At 40.7% G+C, this 25,650-nt stretch overlaps 2 protein-coding genes across 4 annotated transcripts in view; both read left to right on the top strand.

The window, feature by feature from the left end:
• Nucleotides 1–17,205, top strand: part of SACM1L (SAC1 like phosphatidylinositide phosphatase) — a 31,064-nt gene extending 13,859 nt beyond the window's left edge. Inside the window, exons 6-20 of the mRNA XM_037382491.1 lie at nucleotides 1,844–1,903; nucleotides 3,438–3,471; nucleotides 6,170–6,271; nucleotides 6,966–7,051; nucleotides 7,242–7,328; nucleotides 7,772–7,840; nucleotides 7,943–8,022; nucleotides 9,806–9,904; nucleotides 12,419–12,557; nucleotides 12,789–12,858; nucleotides 12,946–13,018; nucleotides 13,468–13,561; nucleotides 13,645–13,737; nucleotides 14,386–14,443; nucleotides 15,114–17,205. Of these exons, the coding sequence (XP_037238388.1) occupies nucleotides 1,844–1,903; nucleotides 3,438–3,471; nucleotides 6,170–6,271; nucleotides 6,966–7,051; nucleotides 7,242–7,328; nucleotides 7,772–7,840; nucleotides 7,943–8,022; nucleotides 9,806–9,904; nucleotides 12,419–12,557; nucleotides 12,789–12,858; nucleotides 12,946–13,018; nucleotides 13,468–13,561; nucleotides 13,645–13,737; nucleotides 14,386–14,443; nucleotides 15,114–15,250 (1,281 nt within the window). The 3' untranslated portion in view covers nucleotides 15,251–17,205. The remainder of the gene's footprint in view (nucleotides 1–1,843; nucleotides 1,904–3,437; nucleotides 3,472–6,169; nucleotides 6,272–6,965; nucleotides 7,052–7,241; nucleotides 7,329–7,771; nucleotides 7,841–7,942; nucleotides 8,023–9,805; nucleotides 9,905–12,418; nucleotides 12,558–12,788; nucleotides 12,859–12,945; nucleotides 13,019–13,467; nucleotides 13,562–13,644; nucleotides 13,738–14,385; nucleotides 14,444–15,113) is intronic.
• An 849-nt stretch (nucleotides 17,206–18,054) lies between these two features.
• On the top strand, nucleotides 18,055–24,965 carry SNRPD1 (small nuclear ribonucleoprotein D1 polypeptide). Of its 3 annotated transcripts, none has more exons than XM_037382496.1 (4): nucleotides 18,055–18,248; nucleotides 18,846–18,922; nucleotides 21,810–22,001; nucleotides 24,283–24,965. In XM_037382496.1, the coding sequence occupies exons 1-4, from the start codon at nucleotides 18,235–18,237 to the stop codon at nucleotides 24,357–24,359; spliced, it is 360 nt and encodes a 119-aa protein (XP_037238393.1). In that variant the 5' UTR covers nucleotides 18,055–18,234; the 3' UTR covers nucleotides 24,360–24,965. The 3 variants fall into 3 exon arrangements, with proteins under 3 accessions (XP_037238393.1, XP_037238394.1, XP_037238395.1); XM_037382497.1 differs by lacking the exon at nucleotides 18,055–18,248 and adding an exon at nucleotides 18,731–18,753; XM_037382498.1 differs by lacking the exons at nucleotides 18,055–18,248; nucleotides 18,846–18,922 and adding an exon at nucleotides 18,963–19,248.
• The last annotated feature ends 685 nt before the right edge of the window (nucleotides 24,966–25,650 follow it).

Below are 25,650 nucleotides of genomic sequence, written 5' to 3'. Positions count from 1 at the left end.
GAGTTGTGGCTGAGCTTACTAGTCCACCCTTCCTTAAGTCTTATAGCTTGTGAGCAACATGAAGTTCTAGAAATCTGTTCTAGTGTGATGTTAGACTTCTGGATCAGGCAGTTAGAAGTACTTTTTGAACGCTGCTTTAAATGGATTTTAAGAATTCAAAATAAATGAAAGTTTGTCTCTGATTTTAATATTGAACACTTCTAATTGCAACAAGAGGGAGCTAAGCAGAAAAAACTAAGAAAGCAGGTCATTTCTCTGACCTAGAATAAGGGGGTGGACACACCCAAAGTGGAATAAATGGTGTGCAACTTGGTATTCTATTCCAGGATAACGTGGAACAGAAACTGGGGGGTTTATGGCTGTTTCCCTTGGGATGTTGTATTCTGTCTAAACTATGCTTATTACTTATGTTTGAAGCATGAATTCAATATACTGCTTTTGTCTTAAACGCAATTTGAGCTTGAAATTATCTTGTTTCCAGAGTTCCAGAATCTTTAATTTGGTAACTTACTATACGGCAGCATAAACGAGGTCTAAATTGCCTAGGCACCGAAATACTGAAACATTGGAAGTCAATGGTACCTCTTCTTCTTTTGCCAAGAACGTGGCAGTGGAATCATGAGAAGTTGTCTCTTAGTTACAGTAACTATCTAAGCTGGAGAAGCAGCACACAAATATATATATATAAAAAAATTAAAATCAGTTTATAGTTGGGGACTATTTTGCATTATCAAATGCTGCTCGGCAGTACTCTTACCAGGAAGAGCAGTTGCTGACACAAAAGGATTGGTTTGCCTTACAATTTGGGCACTTCAGGTTGTTTGGAAGGCAAAGTACAGTAAAAAGGCATCAGTTTCAAGGAAGTTCAGATGTGAGATGGTTAAAACAATTTTAATGTCATTTCAGTCATGTGGCTGCAGTATAATGGGTTAACAAAAGGATGGTACCAACTTTGGGTGTCTCCACCTTTGCAAGAGAAGCCTGGCCTGTGGTTGATGTGTGGGTGTCTTGGTTCAGTACTTGTGGGTTTGTGTTTTCTTTTTTAAACAGTGCTGGTAGAAAGAAACAGCCCCAATGCAGGGGGGCACCAAAGCATCATATTGTGTTCTTTCACTAGTCCAAGGTCCTGCAAGTAGGATTTGAACAGTTTCTGGCAGATAGTTGTGTGTGTTGTTTCCTGATAGACAAAGAACTGTTCCAACACCGAGCTTGAATTAACCCTTATACTCAGCGATGTATTGTCTGCTTGCTGCCTCATAAAGCTGAAATTTATGCCACTTCCCCAGAGCCTGCACTAACATTCTGCAGCAAATGGCACTTCTGTAACTAATCTGGTAGCTTTCTGGAACATGCTCAGCAACCTGCTCAAGACACTTTTGAGGTGAATTAAGAATAGGAAATACACAAAGCTGAAGAGGATCATTTATGCAGTGGAATATAAATAAACTACAAATATTGTTTAACTTTCAGTTCTCAGAATTGTTGATTGTTGCATACAGGACTCTTTGCATTTTTACATTCTGCCCATTAGGATTATTACCTTACTGCTGTTCTTAATTCTGGATAATTTCTTCAAGGCCTGATTACTTAGGGCAAAGACCAGAATGCTCTTCTGATACTGCAGCTTAGTTGTTGATGGTGTCACATGTCTGAAGAGTCAGGCAGCACCCTTAGAGCTTTGAGACAACTGTTCTTTTTTTAACTTATTTTATTTAGATGTTGAGGATATGAAGGGTACTGATGAAAGAAGGGTGTTCCATCTGGATACTACAGTATTACCTTTATGCTGAACTAAACAGAACTGATGGTCTCTAAAAGCATGTTGGCTTTTTGCTTGCTACAGGCAGACCCACGGTTTGTGTGGAACGGACATCTTCTTAGAGAATTTGCTGCTCAACCAGAGGTAAACACTTTGTAATGATTATATTGGTAGAAGAGTAATATACTTTTACTAGAAGTATACAAGTTTCCTGTAATTCTGTCTCTTACTTCAGACAGCCAGAATCTAGTGTAATGTGGCTATGCATCTTCCAGTTTAGCACAGTGACAGTCTTCTGCTTTCAAACTTCATGTCAGCATCCTTGGTAGTACATATAGTAAAGCTGACTTTTGGAAATGTCTACATTTGAAGATACTGTACTGAGATCATGTTTAATAAACCAAAGGGAAAGTTTGACTGCACAGCATATGCTTCTCAAGCTTTTGAAGTTTAGCTATTTATTTATCTTTAGGTATAGTCAAGGTTCACTCTTCACTTTTTTGGCTAGCATCTTGCTCTGAATGTAGTTTAAATTCCATTTGCTTAGTGAATAGCTCTTAAAGCTGATAATTGAGTAAGACTAACCATTTAGATTATTTCAGTTTATTTCAAATGAGGACTAGCACAGTGTAACCATTGAATTCACTGAGTCCAGCAAATACAAGTGCATGGCTGTGAGCTATAGCTGTAGTACCTCAATGACCAGGCTGATCAAAGCTCCTTCCTAGTAGAGACTTCAGCTGTGTGTTAAACTTCTAAAACTCTCTGCACTACAGCAACCTTTTATCTCTAACAGTACTTCTTATTTATTGAAGTAAATGGCGCACTGCTTCTATTTCTGTCTTGGTCACCTGTGGAGATGTGCTCTTACGTTACAGCACTGTTCTAAAAGGCTGGATTGTGCAGTGCTTCTGGAATGTGAAGATAGGAATTGGTAAAGGGCTGTTGTGCATATTCCAGAGGCATATGACTGGGTATGTGGTTTGGATAGTGCTATGCAAGCAAAGCTTGGGCAATGAGAGAGTAGCAGTGTTGGGAACAGCAAAGAAAGCAAAGTGAGGCTGTTCGATGAAAACAGAAAAAGGGAGATAAATGATATGGGGGGGAAGCATGACCTAATGCTGACTAGAAGTGGCTTGCTATAGTAATAGTTTTAGGTAAAAATTCTTAGGACTTCTAGTTCTGGAGAACTTTAAACATTCTTGAAAGACCAAGTTTTTCAGGAGTGGCAGGATGGGAGAAACCCTGGAACAAGTGTTTTGAGTATGAATGGCATAAAAGTACTCCCTACTGAAGCCATGTGTTAATTACTGCCTCTGCTTACATCCTGCTGTGGAGGTACAGCAAATACAATATCAAAAGGTTTTCAGCGTGTACTGCTTTATACCTGGCATGTTTGTGGAAGAGTAAATGCCATGTACAGGAGGACAAAGCAGCTTGGTTTTTTGTCAAGGTCATTTAATTGGGATTAGACTTCAACTTTTTCCCTGCTAATAAGGATTATGTATGGTGCTGTTTTCCTTGAACTTTTTTCTCAAAGAAATACTGTACCCTAAACAAAGTAAAAAAGTAATAACTATCAAAAAAACCCACCACCTAGACAAGGCATAGTCACTCACTTATCCTTTTTGGTTGCTAGTGTTTAATATTTTTAACATGTATTATGTGTGTGTTTCAGATCCATAGGTTTGCTACGCCAGTGATGCACGGATGTATCCTTTTGTGTTGTAAAGCTCTGTGCTTTACACAGTGTGGTAGTCTAGCAGCAAAATGGTTGCCAGTGAGGCTGCTCTAGTGGCCATGTTGGCAACTGTAACAGAACACAGCCAGAATTAAGTTGTAGCTCAGATATGAGCATCACATTGTTTGATAGCCCACTCATGTTAACTCAAATACTCTGCTTTTAAGGCTTAATGTATTTCAGTTTAGAGGCATGATTTGCACAACTGTCTTACAATGGGATTGAAGGTTAAGATGAATGTGGCAAATACTTACATCAGCCTTAGTAGTACTTTTTATTTTGCTGTAAGTATACCTTCACTTAGCATTTGCTTTGGATATAAAATAAGGGAGAACAGTTTTGACTTGGAGTGCTTTTGGATGTTCCTGTTGATGGTAAAAGGATAAGGAGTTCTGCCGAAGGCTGCTGGAATGCTTCTCCTAGCCAGCTACTCTTCCTGCACCAACGCTTTGGGTAATAGCCTTTTTAGCAAAGCAATCATGAGTTTATTTTTGAGAGAGGCTGTATGCTGTGAGTAAGCCTAATGCTTTCTGGAGGCTGTGTTGTTCATGCAGTGTGTGATTGAGGTGCTCCTGGACTGGCAGCATGAAAAGGAATAGCAAAACAGGACTGCCCATCCTCCTTCGTTCCTCCATTGCGCACACCCCTCAGGTGTATGCAGGGAATGGCTTCCAGCCTGGGTCTGTTCCAGTAGGACTGTAAGCAGCTGGCAGATCTTCAGTCCTTCTTTCCTGTGACTTCATGTAATGGAAAATGTAGTGGGAGTAAGTGGAGAAGCAAGGAAAGATAGCAAATAGGAACTGTCAAAACAACCGAATCTTTGTCCTGCAGGTCCTGGGTGGAAGAGTCTGGGTGGACCGCAATTAGCAGACTGCAACTAACACCTTCCTCTGTCCTATTTTCACTATATAAATAATTAGCATGAGGAATACCTGTTCTGTTGTAGTTCTAATACAAACCAAACACCTTAGAGAACCCAAGAATTCAAAGAAACTGGATTTTTAGTGACGAAAATGCTAGGAAGAGCCCTAAGCAGACCTGTTACAGTGCCACTAGCAGTTATTTAAATGAAATAAAATTCTTCCCCCCCTATACCCCCTGCCCCATATAACCTAAATACATTTTGCTCGACAGTCTGTACTGGGGTTCAGGTCTTGCAGTGATGAGAAATAATGGGCATACTTAGGCTATAGGTGATAAAAGTCTTGGTTACCCAAACTGTTTAATATTTCCCTTGCTGATTAAAAAAAAAAAAATCCCCCTTCTAAGGAAGAGTTCTTTTTTTGTGTGGAAGTAGCCAATAGCAAGTTGTCATTTAAGTTGGACAGATTGCAGACAGAAAATGGGCTGACTATTTCTAAGCAGCTAAGTTTAGAGGAAACCTTTTTTGCAGGAAACTGTTGGCTGTACAAGTGTTGAATCAAAGGGTGTAGGATCTGGCAGTGCTTTTCCACGAAAGCAGAGGAATAGGTCTTTTTTGCAGTCTTAATTCTTGAACTGTGAGAATGTTCTGGATTATGTAGGGCCAGTTTGTATTATATTTTTCAAATTCTTTACAGAGAGTGAGTGCACACAAATCAAGATGTTCAGTGTATGCAGCCAGTGTGCTCTTTGACATAGCTTAGGTGCTTGTGTGACACAGCTGCTTTGTCCTAATTAATCATAAATGCAGAATGTAGATTTTACTGTAAAGTGTGCTATTTTAAAAGAGAAAATAAATTGTTTACTTTACCAGCCTTAAGACAAAGTATCTAGATTCCTCAAAGAATAGAAAACTGCAGTATGTTAATACTGCAGCTTGCAGAAAACAACCACTTTGATTTTTTGCTTGCTTTGGAGTTGTGGGTTTCAGTTTTTAGGGGCAAAGGATGAAAGCTTGTGAATTTACCTGGAGAAATTACTCACAATGAATGCTGTTTTTTATTAGACTTGATAGTTTACCATAGTCCAAATAAAGGCAATTATAAGCAGCACAGAACAAGACTCTAAAATGGAAATAGTTATTAATGGCTGCTGTTTGTTGATTAGTCCCGGATTATGGTGTATCTGCTGCACTTGGGCTGTCTAGGCTGAGCAGGAAACCATTCTTGTGTAAGAAGCTTGCACTGGAGATGGTACATGTATATTTTTCTTGGCATTGATTTGAAAGCCAGCCTACTGCTAGTTCTAGCATCTGTAAATGATGTGTGTTGCACTTACAGGTGCAAGGTATAACAGCCCAAGGTATTGATTCTTCTAAAAGCCTAGGAAACATTTTTGAAGTGTGGGGTTCTGGTTTTTTTGTTAAAAGCAATAGGCGTAATAAAATGTTAAGATAGCTTATTTATGGATAAGATGGGTGAAGCACTGAACAGAAGTTCAGAAGTCAGTCCACTTAATGATATACATAGGATCATAAAACAGATTAATCTTTGGAATCCAGTTTTCTCAAAATTAAAGCAGTTTTAATGTGTAGTAATCAGTGACATTGCCTGCAGTCTGTCTTTTTGTGATGCTTATGCTGATGCTAATATTATTCTCTCAAGTTGAATATTAAACTGTTACTGATATGAGTAATGTTTACAAATTTCTTTGAATGTGGTCACTTGGTTCCTTGATGTTACCTACCTCTTGATATATAGAAATATCCTAATGAAATCTTGGGGGTTTTCCTTAGTGTTATTCATTAGTTATCACTATGCACTCTTGTTCTATTAATGGCAAGTGTTTTGACTGGCTGCTGGTTTCCAGAAGAAGCTGTTTCAGGGCTGGTGTACGCTACTATGTAAGAGGTAAAATAGCAAATTTATTTTGAAAATAATGCAAACTCTATATGTGTGACAGAGGCTGTTGCTCCAAAGAAAATATTAGCAACCTGTATGATGAACTCAAGCATGTTCTGGTGTTTCTTAAAACTGACTCTTTATTCCTTCTAGACGTAACTGCAACAGTTTTGTAGAGTTTTTAACACTATTAAATGCAAGTGTGTAATAGCCCTTTTGGCCTAGCAATAGATTCAACTAAGAGCATTGTTGGCGCTGTCAGGGGAGCCCTAAATAGCGATGTTCTCTAACTCTTTCAAGTTAAGAAGTGAACAAGGAAATGGATTTAAATTACTTTCTGTTATTACTCCCAACATACACACTTTTGAAGAAACTGGCACATTCCACAGTATCATTGCTATTAAATAGTGGATATTAGTATCAAAGCACTCGTATTTAATTTTGTATTAAACTGTTCAATTTCTAAGGCTAGAAATATCAAAATGTGTTAAGTATACTTTGTTTTTTTCAAGTTAAATGTGGTATAGATCATGCTAAACTTTTGCCAAAGGTGTTTTAATTTACAGTCTTCAGGTAGCTCTGTGGTATTTTCATGTTTTCTGTGAGCACCTGAAAGGGAAGGTTGGGAAGCCTTTTTGCTGATATACTGTCACTGTACTGCAGCCTGTCTGAGCTGGTTAACGAGGTCTTTTTTCCTACATAGGTATTGATTCAGAAGGACATGCTGCTAACTTTGTTGAAACAGAACAAATTGTGCATTACAAGGGGAGCAAGGCATCATTCGTTCAGGTAAAGTCAATGTAAGGAATGGCAAACTGGCTTAAATTAGACAGAGCTACCTATCTATATATAGTTTCTAAATATAGATTGTATGCAAGATGTGCATGCACACAAATAAAATAAACCAGTCTGCTTGATTTTTAAATGGCAAGTGAGTTTGTAAGTCTTTTTGTTTAAAACTGTTCCCGTTCTTTTGCAGACCCGTGGATCAATTCCTTTTTTCTGGTCTCAAAGACCAAACCTCAAGTATAAACCAAAGCCACAGATCAGCAAGTCAGTAAACCATGTATGTGAGTGTTTTTTGTATATTGGTGCTTTAATATATTTCTGGGCTTGTGTGTGATAGGGTAACGGATGGTAATTGAAAGAATAAAAATCAGCAGTACTGAATTGAGCTTCATTTTTAAAAAGTAGTAGCGAGAAGTCTTGTACTCCTTAAGATGAGCTCAGAGCCTGACAAAAAAAAGATCCATACATCAATGGGGATAGTTTTTCTGGTTCTTGTTAGCAGCAGCTGCAAATGAAACAGCTGCACAATACTTACGTGGCATGTTTATTAAGGAGAGCTGAGTGGACTCGAGGGGTGAAAGTAGGAATATATTAGCACAATAGAGAACATCAAACAGTTAAAATTATGTGGTATCATCAATAAGATTAGAACATATTTCTTGTAAACCACAGATCTTAATAGCAGTGTACATCTGTCAACACATTTCCTTTCTCTACTAGATGGATGGCTTCCAAAGACACTTTGACTCACAAATAATTAGCTATGGAAAGCAAATGGTTGTCAACCTGGTATGCTTTTACTTTTTCTTCCTGAAAAAGCTGTTGTTCTTTTAAGCAGGCTTTTGAGTAATACTGTCTTTTTTAAAAAAAATAATATATTTTCTTTCTCAGGTTAACCAAAAAGGTTCAGAGAAGCCTCTTGAGCAAACGTTTGCGAAAATGGTAAACAGCATGGCAAATGGAATGGTCAGGTACATGTGAAGTGAAATGATATGTTCTGTGTTAAGTGAGCATTGCCTCGGAGACCCACAGAGTGATCATCAGTTCCTTGGGAGCCTTTACCAACTGTCTGATTTGTTTGAGTTTTATTTTTATGAAGTAACTTGCATATGACCGATGTCCCTACTTCAGAGGTTACATTCTAAGCAGAAGTGAGACTGTGAAGTGAATATGGGACAAAGAAGAAACAGAATAAAGAAGGGAGCTCAGAGGCAATGGTAATGCTAGTATTGGAGTAATAGTATGCTATGAGAACTGTGGAGATCTGCATTTTAGGGAGAAGAAATCATGCCCTGTAGAACTAGATTCTGGCAAAAGGGTGTAGTTACATTGCTAACCTAGTAAGGGAGTGCTGAGTGTGAGCAAACTGGTATTGATAAAAGGAGGAAACACTGAGGGGAACATGTAATTTAAATGTCTGGACATCAGTGTAACAATGGACCAAGAGAGTGGAGAATGCACTTTAATAACAAGAGAAATTACATCTCTTTGTGGGAATCTTGAGTCCAGGACACAATTTTACAACCTCCCTGTGCTTGCTTTCACTAACTTCTAGAGGGAGGGCTAGCATCCAGCTCCCGCAGATGCTTACCCCTCAGTTTTCCTTGAAACTGCTGCACAGTATTACTGTCACTCCTGTATGTCAAAGGACAAAATCCTACTTGTAAGCAAAAAGGCATCCTGTTTTAATAAGGATTCACTTCTGTCTAAGCATAATTAAGGAATTGCAGAGTATGTTCAAGATGTCCTTATAAATCCTGACACACTTGAACTTTTTTCTGCTTGTATGATGCCCTACTGCTGCCTTCACCAGGGTAGTTATAGATGTCTGTCTCGCTTGTGTGCTGCTTTTACTATCCTCAGGGGTGTCTTCTGTCAGGGTCTGTTTTAGTGATGTTCTGTATATGTTAAAGTGGTGTTTGGTAGCCCCATTTTATTAATGCTGCCAAAATCCTTATTCTTTGTTAATTAGTTTTGATGGTGTTTACCTGCCAGACTAAGACTTGAGGCTTCATTGTGTATATATACACCTTTTTCATGCGAATAGTCTTGAAAACTTGGCAAATAATAACTTTTGGATTATAAATACTTGAGGGGAGTAATGTAATGCCCTGTAATTCACAGCTAAACATGTATATTCATGTGTGTTGAATCAAATGCCACTTATTTAGAGTAGCTCTTGCCAGAGTTGAATTGTTAAAATCTTGTTCTAAGTCAGTAGCTTTTTAATTTTCTTATGACAGGCTAGGTTAGCTGTTTAAACAGAACTTGTCTCGGGTTTCTAGAGAGCTATCAAGGGAATTATGCTGCATGCCAGTGAAGAGTGTTGCATTTCAACACCTGGGTCTATTTCAAAGTGAACTGAAGTTCCCAATGCGTTTCCTTGGAAGAGAGGAGGGCAAAAGAATCCTGGTGGAAAAAAGATGTGAAATCAGACGCATATCCTTTCTGTACTTACTGGAGGAAAAATACTAGCCAGAATGTAGTTTCAGTAACTTGAAACGGGATGTGTTTCCCCAGACTAGTGGCATCTTGTAAAGAAATGTAAATGTTGTCACCATGCATGCAAGGGTGCAGACTCGGGAAGATTACAGAGCACTGACAAAATCCACAGATATTTGCTGGAAGGCATATCTAAAGAAAAAACAGTCCTCTGTCACTAGCTGGTTTATAGGTCATATCTTCCCTGTGGGGTTTTGAGACCTTCACTGCAATACACATGTAACCTGAAAAGATGTTTCTCTTTCTGAACAGGTATGTAGCTTTTGACTTCCATAAAGAGTGCAGTCGGATGAGGTGGGATCGACTTCAGATTTTGATGGATCAACTAGCAGAGCAGCAAGATGAGTTTAGGTAAGGCTGTGCAGTCCTTCTGCGCTTTTAAAATGAGACCACTTTCTCATAGGTTCTAGTGCCTTGAGTTAAGGCACAGCAAAACAGACCTGTAATCTTCTAAAGATGTATTCATTAGTGTTTCTGTATCTCTGCTCTCTTGCCAATAACCACGTGCAGGGTTGGAGACCTGGTGGTGGGTAAGATGTATAGCCCTTCTTATGTCCCAGTAAAATGATTTTGAGAATTGTAGCAATCCCGCATTGTGACGCAAGAGCTGCCTTTGTACCTTTGGGTGAAAGGTCAAACGGAGAAATAAGTGTGCATACAACTGAAGCTATTATTTTTAAAAAGTCTCTTCAGGTGGTATTTTTTCATCCAGTATTAATTCCATGTGGTGTTGACAGCAAACTGTTCTGCTACATAGTGTCAAACAGTGCTCCTTCCACAGGCACCTGCTCTCTTGGGTGTTTTCTCTAACACACATTGTTGTGGCACCAAACCTTGGCACTGGCGCTGTTAGCCCTTGCTAGCACAAGTAATCCACAAGGAAACAAATTCTTATTTTGTGTAGTCATATAGAAGTAGATTAAATGTCCCACAAGTGTTTTAAGCACTTCCTGGTCTTTGCTAGTTGTAGGCATGTGTAGTGTGTTAAGGAAACTTTACTTTGTTCTGCTTTTCTGGTTGCTTCCTTCCTATACACCTGAAGTCTTGTGCATAAAGCACAAAGTAGGTCAGTTAAAACATTACAAAACTGGTAGTAGTATATTATACCTTAAAAAAAAGTGAGGTGTGGACTAGAACAGGAGTCTCATGAATTAGATCTCTTGCCTGGAACGAAGGCTATGGGAAAGTAGAAATTAATCAATGATATTCTCTGCCCACCACCAAAAAAAAAAAAGCCTAAAAAACATATGACAAGGTGAAGAATAAATGGGCTTTAAGGACTTCAAATAAGGAGGAATAAGTGTGTAGGTTTCCTGTACAGCAAGGATCCTTCATATTCTCAGAATGAATACTGAATCCCATAACTTGTTTACTGTCATCTGCCATTGGAGGCTTACAAAAGAACTGGGTTTCCTTGAAATAAAGGAAAAGAACAAAAAAAGGCCGTGTGTTTCTAAAGATACAAAAATGAAGTCTCTTCCTCAAGGTTAGGTTGGCTCTACCTTGCCTTGTTTCATCTAGGGTGACTATTGCTTAAATAGAAACAGAAAACGGAGTTCCGATATTCTCAGAAAATACTTCTGCATCTGTAAGTGAGATAAACAACTCTATTTTCTGCAGGTTAAATCTAGTTGTGAAAGACCTGTCAGAAATGAGAGCTGGCTTGCTGGGTTTGGGGTGGTGGCATGGTGTTTGCTCTTAACTTTTCTTTGAGAAATTACTTATTTGCAGCACTTAAACTGTGTCATTAGTCAGAAATATCTACGCTTCAACTATGCCAATTATTCTACTATCAGTTCTAGGCAAAGCTTGAGGGGAAAATGAAGAACAGGTGTTATTGTCTCCTTTAATCATACAACAATGTAGAACATGTTTTAACAAAACTAGTTCTCAAAGAATGATAAAAATGGATCTTGTTAACACAAGGTTGATCAAAGTAAATGCGTATGCTTCTAAGGCTCTTGATTTTTTAGTACTGCATGACTCTAAGACTATAATCTTGAAATGCTGTATAGTAAGAGTGGGTTGTATGCTAGTCCACATTCAGGGTTCTTAATTGCATAATGGAGTAACTTAATCTGTAGAATATGGTCTGTAAATCTTTAGGCAAGAAAGTTTCACGCTGTGGCAGAAGGACAAGTATAGTTCTGTCCTGTTCACACATCTAGCCTGTAACTTGACCATCATATTTGTTTTACCAGCTCAGTTATCAGACTACTTGCATGCAGTTTAGTATTTAAAGTGAGCTGTTTGTTACCAATTACTAGAAATACCTAGTTTTGTTGATTAAAAAATATTGAGGTAACAATCAGCATATGCAGTTGCAAGAGAACATCTGGATACCCCAGATGTTTGCATAATGGAGAGATAAGTGCGGCAGTAGCACATTTTCAGTAGTGGACTTAAAGATCTGAATACCTTCCTGGAAGAAGCGTGCCTGACTGCTTATATGACTTTTTGTGCAGAGGTGACTGGATTGAACCAGGTGCCCAGATACATACAAATCTGGCTAGTTCTGCTGTTAGACTTTACTAATGATATCTGTGGAGCTAGCAGCCTGTAGTCACTAGAAAAAAAATAAAATGCAAGTCACTGATTTTGCATCAGAAGCTGCTCTTTGCAGTGGCATGTAACTCTGTATTGCTGGTTGGCTATCTAAATCAGAGTGAATACTGCCCTGAGATTACTAAATGTTTTATCAGTGTGGGAGGGGAAGAATTCAGGGAGGCATCAAAGTTCAAAGACATGGCTAAGAACTCTTCATATGCTCAAGACAGCTGTATTTTGGTTGCTAGAATACTTCTGAAAATGTGTGGTTTATATGGACTGTTATCTATAAATACTGACGTCCATTGTGTGTGCTAGTTATTTTCTAGTTGATTCCGATGGTAACATTGTGACTCAGCAGGAAGGAATATTCCGCAGTAACTGCATGGACTGCCTTGATCGAACTAATGTGATTCAGAGCTTGTTAGCACGCAGGTCACTTCAAGCTCAGCTTCAGGTAAATTTTTTTTGTATTCTTGTTTAACAAGCTGGAAGAGGAGAGGCTTTCTGTTTGGAACAGAAATGTCACTTTAACACTACAATAACATTCTGCATACTTGAGTCACTGTACTATGTATTTGAAATGCGTTGGCCAGACTCTTATTTTAATAAACATAGCTTTTTCTGGAAGCAAATCCTAATTTTTCTCACAAACTACTAGTGAGCCTCAACATGCTTTCTGTTTTAGAGGCTAGGTGTTCTGCATGTTGGACAGAGAATTGAAGAACAAGCAGACTTTGAGAAAATCTACAAGAATGGTAAGCTGTTTATAGAGTTCAAACAATCGCTTTTTTCCCCAAACAGAGTACATAACTTCCTTAATCTTAATGTTTTCTTATTCACAGCATGGGCTGATAATGCTAATGCTTGTGCCAAACAATATGCTGGAACTGGTGCCTTAAAGACAGATTATACAAGGCAAGTCAGCCTTTTTTGTAAAGGCCTTCTGGGATTTTGGGCATGTTTGGGATTTTCTTTTAAGTCTTCCTATCTGAGAAGGTTATTAATTTGGGGCTTAGACATTACAGAGTTTTGTAAACTGTAAAATGTAAGTTTTAGTAAAATGTCAGACTAAAATCTACAGAACACCATTCTTCACTGTGTTTGTAGGAAAGGAGAGAAGCCTATTTGGATGTAAAACCAAGAAAATGTGTCTCTTCAAGGGACATATATTGTGGGCTGGAGAGAAGTGTAATTTGTTACATGTGTGGTAATAATGCAGAGGCAACACTAGGCAAATGTATTTACATGCAGGTATTCATTAAACATACTACACACTTGAATAATGAGCTATAAATTCATAAATTCAGGAAGGTAATTTCAGATTTACAGATCTATTTTAAATATCTTTCGAAACTTTTTTGCAGAACTGGGAAGAGAACTCAGTGGGGCTTAATAATGGATGGCTGGAACTCATTAATACGTTACTACAAAAATAACTTTTCTGATGGATTTAGACAAGTAAGTTAAGCTTTTAACGTGGGGAAATGTATTTGATAAACATTGCTGTGCATTTTAACTCTTGCTTTCCCTTTCTCTTCCAGGATGCAATTGATCTCTTTCTTGGAAATTATTCAGTGGATGAAGTAGAACCTGCTAGTCCTCTACATGTCAAGAAAGACTGGAAGTTCTTAGCTGTGAGTATGGAGACTATTCATGATTGGAGAAACACGTACAACCTTTTAGTCACTTGTTTCATATGATTAAGTAGAACTTGTCTATTTATTAATGAAGCATCCCTATAATCTGGTTATGTTTCTATGATACCTGCTTATAGACCAAACCCAGACTGTTCCCTTGACAGAAAACGGAGTGTCCTTGAGGTATTGAAAAAAAACCCACTGCTTGCTTTTCTTTAAGATCTGCTTTATGAAGTGGAGAGGGAGATACTCTACTAGTCACCATCAATGACTGTTTCCTTCACAAGCTTCTTTTGTGGGAAATCTCTTCTCATACAGTCTGTTTCTGCATGAAGTAACACACACAAACTTTTCCTCTCCCTTCTGTTTTTGTGAAACAGGATTTGGGGATGTTATGGGTTTGACTAGTGGCTGGTGTATTTTCTTTTTTAAACAAAAGATGAACCTCAACCTCTCTTAATAGGTTAAGAATTAAAATACACCTATCTAGTAGTTATTGAACACACTCTTCCAAATTTTGGAGCCATCCAAATTTTTTTGTACCTGATAGCAGGTAAATAGCTCTGCAGTACAGGCCATCTTAAAGGAGATTAAGGACTAGATGTGCTGCTATAATAAGTGATTATTCTTCTCCTCTTTCCCCAGTTGCCTATTATTATGGTGGTTGCTTTCTCAATGTGCATTATTTGTTTGCTGATGGCTGGTAAGTCACTGTTTTGTTTAATTTTACAAAAAGTTTGCTCATGTGTGGGCTTTCTATAAATGCTTTCCAGAAACTATTCACTAAAAAATTGCTTTTCAGTCATACTAAAAGGTGTTTGAGCATGGCTCTGGAGGTTGAGGGTTACTCTATAACATTAGTGTGGAAAAACCTGAGGTATTGTAGAAAACAATGTTAAAACTCTTGTAGAGGTCGCTTTAATAGTGAGTAGACTCTAGTAGTCGCTGAGTAGACATCTAGCTGTATAGGCTGGATGAAACCCCAAAATACCTACCTAATTTTGGGCAGAAAGTCAATCTGGAAAACTTAAATATAGGCATAAGCCTATCTTGATGGATGTCCCCCTAATCTAAATCTGTTAGGAGTTGTGAAGGCTTTTTTCCTTCTGCTTTTAGCTTTAATTTTCTGACCTTAGTGCTAATAGATCTCTTGACTGACTTCTGTACCTGTCTGTTCAAAGTCCAAGAACTGTGTGGCAAACAGTTTTCCTAGGTAGAAATGGAAAGAGAAAAGACACCAGTACCCATGAAGGGCTTCTCGCTTCAGTGGACAGCAGATCTCTGAGGGAGAGCTTGAAATATTTTCCTTTTTGTACTAAAAATACTTCCTGTGGTAGCTGGAGATAATAAACTGTTTATCTGACTCTTAACAGGTGAGACATGGACTGAGACACTGGCCTATGTGCTTTTCTGGGGAAGTGCAAGCTTTGGAACTTTTGCTATCATCCTTTACAATGGCAAGGATTTTGTAGATGCACCCAAGCTGGTCCAGAAAGAGAAGATGGACTGAATTTGTGTGTGTGGAAAGCGGCTTGGTACTGAGGATTCCTCAAGCCACACTTGGAGTCTCTACTGACCTGCTTTCCACACCAAACAGTGGTCTTTTTAACTTTCTTCCTTGGCAGCCTTGGGGGGGGTGGGGGGTGGTGGTGGGAAAATAATGTCCTTTGCCAGTGGTAGTTGTCAACTGAGACCCGACTCAACAGTCTTCGTTGCAATGGTCTTTGGAATATTGCATTGGTGGAGGGGACTCCACTCTTGCTGAGGTAACGCAAAGGCAAAAGCCAGCTTTCTGGAGTGTGTTAGAGCAGAAGTGGACTGCTTAAGCTCGTAGTCCACCTGGGCTCTTTCAGTTGAATTTTTGGTCTCTGGCTTGACAGGAGAGAGCTCTGATGCTGTTCCTGTGTCAAAACACCCAGATGTTGAAGCATTAATAATGGAGCTTCAAATCGTGGTCTCTGAACAAATACGGCTTCATACCAATAAAAGTCTATTCTGAGATTTACAGCTGGATTACACTTGTGATAAAGTCCATGTTAAGGAGTCCTTCATGCATATTTGTGTGTGGATTCTTTTCACTAAATATGAAAGATTTTTCAATCCTAATGCTCTTCCAAAATGAGCTTTTTCATCCTGTCTTGTTTATCTAGGACTGATGCATATTCTACTAATTGTTTGGGTGAAAGGACAGTGTAATTGGATGTTCCTGAAGTTGCAGATGTCTTGCACTGTTTCAGTACTACAGTCTCCAGATGAAGATTCATTAGGTAGCGAGTTGAAATACAGAATTTTCTTTCTAAAGATGTAAATGAAATTGAAGAATGTAAAAATCCTTGGCAGTGTTTATGGAACCTTCCTTATGCTAAAGGTCCAAAGTATTGCTTTAATTTTAAGAATGGGTCACAATGTAAAGGTGAACTTCATATTGTTTTGCTAGTCAGCTGCTTCTATTCTTGGTTATGTTGAAGTAATCTGTGATGGAAGGAATAACAACGAGGGGAGAAAGTGTTTAGTCTAAACCCCATGTTTGCACTTGGGAGCAGCAGCTTGCTTTTCATGCATGATACTGTAACACTCTTTAAAAGAGACAAAAAAAGCTACAGAATAATTTGTGCTGGTTAATAAATGTGTGTCTTTAAATTTAGTGCTTCCAAGCTGTATAAAAACAAGTAATCCTAATCAAGGACCAATTTTAAACTATTTTGTCACTTATTTTGTATGGTTTGTTCCAAACCAGACATGGAGCTTGCTTAAGGCGCTGTGCATTGTTTAATATTTCCTGTAAGTACAGCTGTATATTCAGATTGCGAGTATAAAATTTAAATGGGGGGAAGGGAGAAACATGTAGAATACTAGGAGTAGCACAGTTGTCATTATTGAAGCTAAAACACAAAATGCTGATACTTCAGTGTTGCCTTGTGTTACGACTGAAAATATGTACAGATCTTTTTTTTTTTTTTTTTTGCAACTGTTAACTGTTCATTTTAACCTTGAATGTTTCTGGAGGCCTCTCTGGGTTTCGTGTAAACATAACCTGTTCATAAGCACTAGTACTTGCAAAGTATCTGTTTGCTTCTAGATGCTATAATGGAAATACCAGTTGATGGCTAACTGGAAAATCCTCTAACTTAAAATTTTCAAAGGTGAACTCCATTATGGGCATGAAGTACAAGACCATCCTAGACTCAATATTTGAAAGTAATGGTTTTGGTAGCTCACTGGTAGGTGGTGTTTGAAACTCAGTTCAGTTGTCTTGCAGCCTATAACTAAATCTTTGCATCTTTAAAAAACTTGTTACGGCAAAGACCAAACTGGAATTGCTAGTAGAAATTTGTAAGACATAGAATAAGCTAGGTTTTAGAAGTCGGAAGGCACCTGTATTTCAGAGCTTTGCAAAGAGTCTGTATTTCTAAAATCACAAATGGTGTTCTCATAAATGACAATAAAATGTTCAACTTTTCTAGATACACTGCCTGTGGTGCAGTTTGTGTTCCCAAAGTGTTCCTTGGGAGCTCCTTCTTACCAGAAGGATGCTTGGGTTTTGTTCCTGGTGATTGCATGTGAAGATCTTGCTATTCTGTGCGTGAAGACTGATGATCTGGCTCTGCACCCTATGTCACAAATTCGTGTTAGTATCATGTGCCAGTCCTCACAGCCACGGCTGGACCTCTGCGCGAGACCTGCCTGCACCTCTGATGCTTAAAGTCTGCACTGTCACCTCTGCTCGGGGCTAATCTTCCCTCACAAGACTGTCGGGGTTTATTAACCACGGCAATGGGTGCTCGGGGTGGAAAGGCAGGGGGTCGTTCCTTTCCCTCCCTTGCTGCAGGCGCACATCTCCTTTCTTGTTTTTTTTTTTTTTTTTTTTTTTTTAATTGTATCGCGGTAAGAGCTGCACCTCTTCCAGCCTGGGTCTTGTCAGTCACCGGTGCCTGGTCGGTGCCGCACCAGGCTGGGGCTTTGCTCGGTGAGCAGACGGCCGTGCACAGACCAAACTGTTAAAAACGCAATTTCGGATCCTGAGCCTGTAAGTTTTTTAAAAAATTAAATTATTTAAAGGTTTTACGGTTGGGTTTGGGTTTTGGTTTTTTTTTTTTTGCAAAGCTTAGACAGGTATAAAGTGAACTACTCAAATATTCACCGAAAAATATCGCCCAAACTTGTTCCTTTTTCTCTAAAGTGTAAGGCAGGAGCGGCTGTACCACCCCCCAGGGCCCCCCCTCCCACGGGCAGGGTGCGGCCCGCTGCCCCCCGCCGCGCCGCCCGCGCATGCGCCGCCCCGCCCCTTCCGCCCCGCGCGCAGCGGCGCTTCCGCCCATTCATCGCCGCGCTCGGTGGCCGCTTGCTGGCGCGGGAGGCCGCGGCCTGCTCCGAGCCCTCCGCCTGCGCCAGGCCTCCGCAGCGCCCGCGCCCGGGCCCGCACCGCCCCGCGGCTCGCCGCGCCCCGCGGGCCGCCCGCCGCTCCCTGCCCCGGGCCGCCCGCCTCCCGCCGCTATGAAGCTCGTCAGGTGAGCGGATGGAGGCGGATTGCCGCGCCCGGCCCGGGGAGCCCGCGCGCTCGACGGCTGCCCATCCCGGCCGCGGGGGCGGGCGGCGGCGGCTGCCCACGGTCCCTCGGGCTGCCCGCAGAGTGACGGCGGCGGGCCGGGCCGCGGGGCCTGCCGACCCCCGTTAGCCGGCTGTGGGGCCTGGCGGGGCCGTGCGGCAGCGGGGAGGCGCTCCCGGGGCGCGGCCTGCGCAGGCCGCTCGGCAAAGCCACCCCTGTGAGGGGAACCCCGCCCGGGTCGGGGCGCCGGCCTGAGGCGGTAACGGGCGGCGCCGCCGGGGTGCAGTGACGGCCGCTTGGCGGGGGTTGGCGCGGGGTCCGCGCTGTCTGTGGGGCGCCCCCGCTGCCGGGCCGGGGGGCACTCGGGTGTCTGTCGCTTGCAGTCGTCACCGCCTCGCTAAACCGCTCCGTAGGGTCCCCGAGCTCGGGGGGCGGTGGCTCTGGAAGCTCGGGGGTGTGAATACTCGGTATATATTGGCTTTCTTCAACAGGAGGGCGTTAAAAGTGTTAAGGCTTTACGTGGGAGTGAACAATTGATTATTTTTTTTTTAACCCCTAGGTTTCTGATGAAGCTGAGCCATGAGACTGTGACCATTGAACTGAAGAATGGGACACAAGTGCATGGAACTATCACAGGTACGGCAGGGCGGGTGGGGGGCCTGCAGCAAAGCGTGGCCTTAACGTCACCTCTCTGCTAACAGTCGGCAGCCCTGGCTTGGACTGAGCTTTTTCGGTTTGTACTCCCTCTTGTGGGGGCCTTCTCAGTAAGATGCAGGAGATGTTCTTTTTAATTCAGATCTTTACATACAGCCGTGAGTTATGTTCGTTACAAAAGAGTCTGGGCGATGGCAAAAGCTGCTGGGGACAAAGTGCAGAGCTGTGACCGCCCAGCTTTCGGTGGGCAACCATGAAAACACATGGAAATTTCAGTTGGTCATGGATCATCTTTCACATCCTTGTGGGTGAGTTCACCCATGGTGAAACTTACGTTGTTGAAACATTTTATAACAAGCTTTCTTTTCTATAAAGTGCTGCTGGGCGGCAGTAAATTTGCTGTAGGCCTGGGAGTCTCTGCGCCAGACTGCAGGCTTTGCTTACAAACGGGCTTGAGGGTGAAGGAAGTAAACTTTTCCAAACTGGTGGCAAAGGCGGTGTAAGCACAATATTTTTTTAGAATTTTAGCAGCATGATAATGTTGCTGAGGTAGTTTTACTACCGTATCAAACTGGTAGTGGATATGCAGCTAAATTTTTATATAAGATGTTTCGGTATATCCGACTTTGATTTGTGAAATTGCAATAAGCGATAAAAATGTTACAGCTGAATCATCAGAAGAGGGACTTCTTTTTTTAATGGTAGCACAGATAAATGGCAAATCTTAAGTGCTGATATGGTCTTACATTGGTTAAATTTGGGTATAGGCAGTTTTAATGTAAAAAATGAATTATTTCTGTTGAGCTTGGATTTGCTCTGGTTAAAATAATGGTTCCATTATATGGGAATGCATCTTTGCATATATTTGCATAGATTTCCTGAAATGGGTTTGAAGACACATAGCTTGGGCAAAAAGGAATCCTGGTGTTGAGAATCTGGTCCCCTGCTGTTGCCAGCCGTCTGTGTGTAAGTTTGTGGGTGTTACTGTCTAGCAGGTGCTTCCATGTGTCACTGAACTGGAAGTTGTAGGGAAAGCCTTTATGGTTCATTTTATGGTTCTCGTATGTATTGAAAAACGTGCGGACTATTTTTGTTTGCTTTAATAATGTCAATAACGGGTATTGTTCTGAGAATATTGGTGCTAGGATTACTTTAGAGACGATTGGGTATGTCGAAGGGGCACATTGTATACAGTGAAGCAAACCCTTACAGTTAAGCTGATGAATGTGCTTGATCTCCTTCACTCACCCCAGGCTGCCTTTAGGAGCTTTTCTCCCCACTGTTAAAAGAAAACTCAAACTTGGCAGAGTTAGATTCCAGGGGATTGCTGAGGTGCTTTTTTGGCCAGTAGTATCTTCTGAGATTTGGCAAAGTTCAAAACTGCCATTATTTTGCAGCCAGATTCATCAGCTTTGATTAGACCTGAATGCGCCACCCTGGTGTCTGATTGCAGCACGCTTTGTCGAACCCAGCTAGGTAGGAAGCAAACAAGCTGCTTCTCTCCTGACCTCGGTGTTCTTGCAGGCTTAATTGTTGAGCAAATTCTCTCTCGTTTTCTGCTAAGAATCTGTAAAAACTTTGAATGCAATCCCTCTTTCTAAAACGGCAACTTTCCCTTCACACTGGTCCATGAATTTCTGTTTGTGACTGCTGTGCCATCTGCAAACGGTACAAGCTCTTCCTCTCGGTGTGTCGGTTGGCCGGAGCAGGCTTGCTGAAGGGCCCGTTGCGTGTAATGCATACCTTACACACACCGGGGGGGCCGGTCAGGTGGAGTGAGCTGTGAAATCTAGAAATAAGGGGAGAAGACAGAAAAATGCATGGAATAAGCACAGCACAATGGTTCTTCTGGCCTGCCACTGGCTTCCTTACCTTGGCAAGACGCCTTACAGTTTGTCTTTCTGTGTTTATGAAACAAGACAATAATTATTTTTGCCACGAAGGGTTGTTTGTACAAGTATTGGAACACATTAGAATTCTGCTCGTGTGAGTGTCCTGTCACTGAGTCAGCAGGTGCTTGTAAACTGCAGTTTGTATTTTTTGCCTACATTTTTTCATCTGAAAAAGTTAGTTTCATTTTGATCTTAACAGTTTGAGATCGGATTCCACACAAAGCTTGTGATGTGCAAAATAAACACTTAAAACAGGGGGTTTGTTGGGGTGGGGTTGGGGTTTTTTTGTTGTTTTTTTTTTAAATGCTTCTCAAGGTGTTACTGAATACGTGCATCCAACTGAGACTTTTTTCCAGTTTTGGATTATGCATAGCACAATATAGTGAGCATGGTGTTGATTCCATACATTTTTACATACTGGCTGTTCATGGAGTTTGTAACCACAATGATGGTTCCTTACAGGAGTGTGTTTTACATACTTTCATAGAAGATGCCACACTAGTATTAGATGTATTTATCAGAAAATAACTAGTATTTATCAGAAAATAAGCAACTACTTTGGCAGTTGGATTTTTCTAAGGCTTACAGAAAGAGGAAACGATCAATTTAGATTTCTTCCTCAAAGGTTTGTTTCCTTTCTTTTTAAAGGAGTAAAAAGACTAGTATTAGGCTTCTGTAATAAGTGGCGGTTTATTTATTGTTCAATTCTGACCATTTACGAAATTGCTATTGCCAGAACCTAGATAAAGATCTCTAGCAATGAGGTGTTAAAGACGGCAACTGATAAATTAGGGATCAGGGATTTAAGAGAGGAAAAAGACACTTAATTTCTTTCAGTTAGAGGCTGAATTAATGAGTGGCAGAAGCAGGTGTTAATGAACAGGATAAATCTCAAAGTATGTGCATGCTTAAAAATAGCTAACAAGGGACCATCTTATAGGCTTTCATCGCTGAAATTAGACTTGCTGTTGTTTCAGGGGTGGATGTCAGTATGAATACGCATCTCAAGGCAGTTAAAATGACACTGAAGAACAGAGAACCTGTACAGCTGGAGACGCTGAGCATTCGAGGGAATAACATCCGATACTTCATTCTGCCAGACAGTTTGCCTCTGGATACTTTGCTAGTGGATGTTGAACCAAAAGTCAAATCGAAGAAAAGAGAAGCAGGTTAGTTTGTGCTTTTCCGGTACGTGTTTGTTCTGCCTTTGTATGCATTTTAATACTCTGAATCTGAAGACGTCAGATTTGAGTGTCTTAATATCTGCCTTTGGCAGCTATTTCTTTCATCTTTGGTGGTTTGATACCAAACTAGCTAAGTCTGCCTTGCCTACCTTCTTGGCATCTGTAGAGCTTTCTTTCATGTGTGTTTCCCCGGTTTGCACAGGGAACTTCACATAGCCTAATAAGAAAGTACAGAAAAGCCTCTTGAACAGTGCTGAATGCTTCACTGAAATCTCGCTTGGTAATGGGTAAAAACAATCTGTCAGAGAACCAAATTTGAGAGGTGAGAATCTAAGGGAGTCAAGGCTGTATTCGGATGAGCAACTCTCTAGCTTTGGCTCCCAGCAGTGTTCTACTCCGCTTTTCCTGTAACTTCGACACCACACACCCTACACCCCAAAAAAAAGGCTGTTAAAAAACCCTTTTCCCCAGAAGCCTAACAGGCTAGAGAGTAATTCAGTTGTAATCCATACTATTAAAGATTAATATCCAGCAAACCCCTGAAAATCTGTAGCTTGTCTACAGGCAGCATGTATTTTGCTCAGCAGTTAATCTGTTTGTTTTTAAAATAGTAAGTTGTAAGTGAAAGCTAATTGACTCTAAAATAACGTCATACTGATTCTCCTGTAATTGGTGTTTAAGTATTTGGATCTGTGGTCTTTGATCCATGCATATGTCATGAATTGGTGTGCTTACCTTATTGAAATGGTGTAAGCAACCCTCAGGTGGGTGCAGCACACAGTGCAAGTGGCACAGCTGTTGGCTTTGTAGAGAATAAGGATAAAGCTCCTGAAAACATTTTGCTCCTCTCATGTCCCTTAAAAATAATCTGACCACATGGAAAAATGAGAGCGGCTGGATTGCTTTTTTTCTGAACCTCATGATGTGATGTGAACAGGAACATCTGTGATAGCACTGTCTACCTCAGTTTAATACTCCTTGTATCTTCAGTGTACCAAAGCACTCTGACTGCAACTTGTCGTGCTGTGCTTTTCCCTTGGGCTTCAAAAGTGTGTAACACATGATCTGTCCTCGGGAAATGAGATTGTCAGTGGCAGGCAGGGTGCTGGCTGAGCGATGTACGTGACACATGTGCCTTGGGTCTGACCACTTAGTGAACACTACTATACTGATGCGTGTAGATGCTGTAATCATTTAGTCAGGTGTTGATGCTTCTGGTTTTTTACAGTCTACTACCAGCAAAACAAGTGATGGCTTGCTTCTTGCAAATTTGTCCCATGCCTCTGGTCTTTCTGTCTTCACTGCATTTCTAACCTACGTACTATCAGATGGCGCAGAATAATTGTTACAGCCTCTTTCTTGAATGTGGATGCTAGTGTGTGTCTCTTACCCGGCCACCCGCCTCCACAGAATTTTAAGTATCTTTTGGGGCCCTAGCCTGACAAACTTACTTGAAATTAACCAGTGATTTCAAAAGTTTGTAGGTAGCCTTGCAATCTGACGGGACAGGTTATGTTTCTTTAGGAGAAACGGGTGAAATGACATGTTATCACCATATGGATCACCTGACCTCCAGCAGTTGCTCACAGCCTGAATTATTCTGTGGTTGTCTTCCCTTTACCATTAAATAGCAGTATTTAAAAGCAAGAGCACACGGCCAAGTCCCTGGCCTGAGAATCACATCTGAAATTGGCAGAGGCATCATTGAAAACAGTAGGAGCTGTCTGGTGGTGGGATCCTTTCAAAATTCTGCCCTTTCACATGGTGCCTGAGAAAGGCTGAGCTTGGGAATCTCACAGAGTGTTAAAACTCACATTCCCTTTAGCAGACTACTTTATAAACCACAGTGCGAGCTGTGGCAAAAAAAAAATAATCTTTTCTACTGTAATGAATAGTAACAAAATAGAATTGTCTTGCATATGCTTTTACTGATGCCTGAAAAGCTAGATTTTGTACAAAAAAAAAAAGAGGAGGAATCATAGTTCTCTGTCAGACTTACCCTAGCATTTGGTAGCAGCCAACTATTACATCCCTTTATTTCTGCAGTGAAGCCACAGACAGTAGTCTGTGGAGGCGGTATACTGAAAAACCTAACACAAAAGATGAAAATATTGTCTGAAACTTCCTAAGCATTAACAGACTTAATATCTGTCTCATCACAGAGGAACAGTGTGTTACATTGTTTATGCTTGAAACAGAATGTGTTAATCAAAGTGAAAGGACTTCTGGGTCTCACTTGATTTATCCTTTTTGTTTCATCTGCTAGTTGCGGGAAGAGGCCGTGGCAGAGGCCGTGGCAGAGGCCGAGGTCGTGGAAGAGGAAGAGGGGGCCCAAGACGATAACTTCTCACCGTGCAACTGTTACCAAATTCTGGGCAATTTCGGCTATTTTTTTGTACAGGTCTTGTTTATGGTATCCATTTCTAATAAACTCAAATGTGAAAAAGTTGTCTTTTCCTGTGTTAGTTAAGTCTGGGGAGGGAGGCAGGTCCTATTTCTAGAGGCTGTTATGGACCAAGCATGCCTTGTGGCTCTTGGTTGTCATCGTCAAGATTTCATCCACCCCTGAAGGCTGTACAGTTGCCTCTTGCTTTTTGCCCCATAGCAAGCAATGGTTGGTGTGCTTTAATGATGTTTGTTTGAAATTAATCCCTCTTCTGTAAGGCACTTGCCATCTTCTAATGTTAAGTAGAAGAACTTCACATAGTAGTAGAACTTCACATAGTTAAGTCACTGTATTAAGAATCCGCATTCCATGAGTGTGTCTCTACTGTTGTTCTTCAGTGTCCTCTTTAAAGTTCATAGATACAATTTTACTGTTTTCTATTACATGAAGCTTAAAGTTAAAGGTATTGCTGTCTTTATAAAAAGTTTACTTAGGGAAATTAACCAGTTCTGTGGAACTGCTGCATTGTTACATCTGATGATTAAAGTATACCTGGATATGAACTTTGTCAAAGCTAATTATATGGCATACTTCTGTTTGGGTGGGGCTTGTAAAGCAGCTTTATCACAGATTTCTTCTAGTGTATTTACAGTGCATCCCTAGAAAATACAAAGTACAGCACAGTGCCCAATTGCGTATTGGAAGTGGAAGCTTACTTCTTCTGGAGGTAAGAGAACTTCTGCAGCTCATATGTGTGTGTGTGGCTGTATATATAGATATATACATATAAACTGCTTTGCTGGACACAAGTATAAAAGAAGCAGTGTTGGCCGCATTTATCTCATCTCAAATACCGTCCTACTGACTTTTCCCTTGTAGGAAAGGGATTATCACATTCACACTGCAAGACTTGAACAGTTTCATCTGTTGATGAAATACAGATGTCATTTCAAATAACGTGCATGTTTAAGCATGGCTTTCTTGAATGGAAAGGGTATTTGCCAGTACTTTGGTGCAGGAACATGCTTAGCTGGGTGCTCGTGTATTTCCGCATGGGCAGTGCTACAACAGAGTGGAAAAGAATTACCTAACATTGCGTAATGGGTTGATATGCTGGTTAATTTGTGCTAGCTATCATTTTGTGAGCTGCTGTTCTGTTTTTCCCCTCTCTTACAGAGGCCATTGTAAAGCTTCATCTTGTTACAGAAAAGCTTTTTTTTTCCAAACCATTGTGGACCCTCCTAAGAG

The sequence above is a fragment of the Falco rusticolus genome, chromosome 4, assembly GCF_015220075.1.
Source record: "Falco rusticolus isolate bFalRus1 chromosome 4, bFalRus1.pri, whole genome shotgun sequence".
NCBI classification, from domain to species: Eukaryota; Metazoa; Chordata; class Aves; order Falconiformes; family Falconidae; genus Falco; species Falco rusticolus.
The sequence above is the reverse complement of the archived record's forward strand: the minus strand, read 5'-3'. Positions and strand labels throughout refer to the sequence as shown.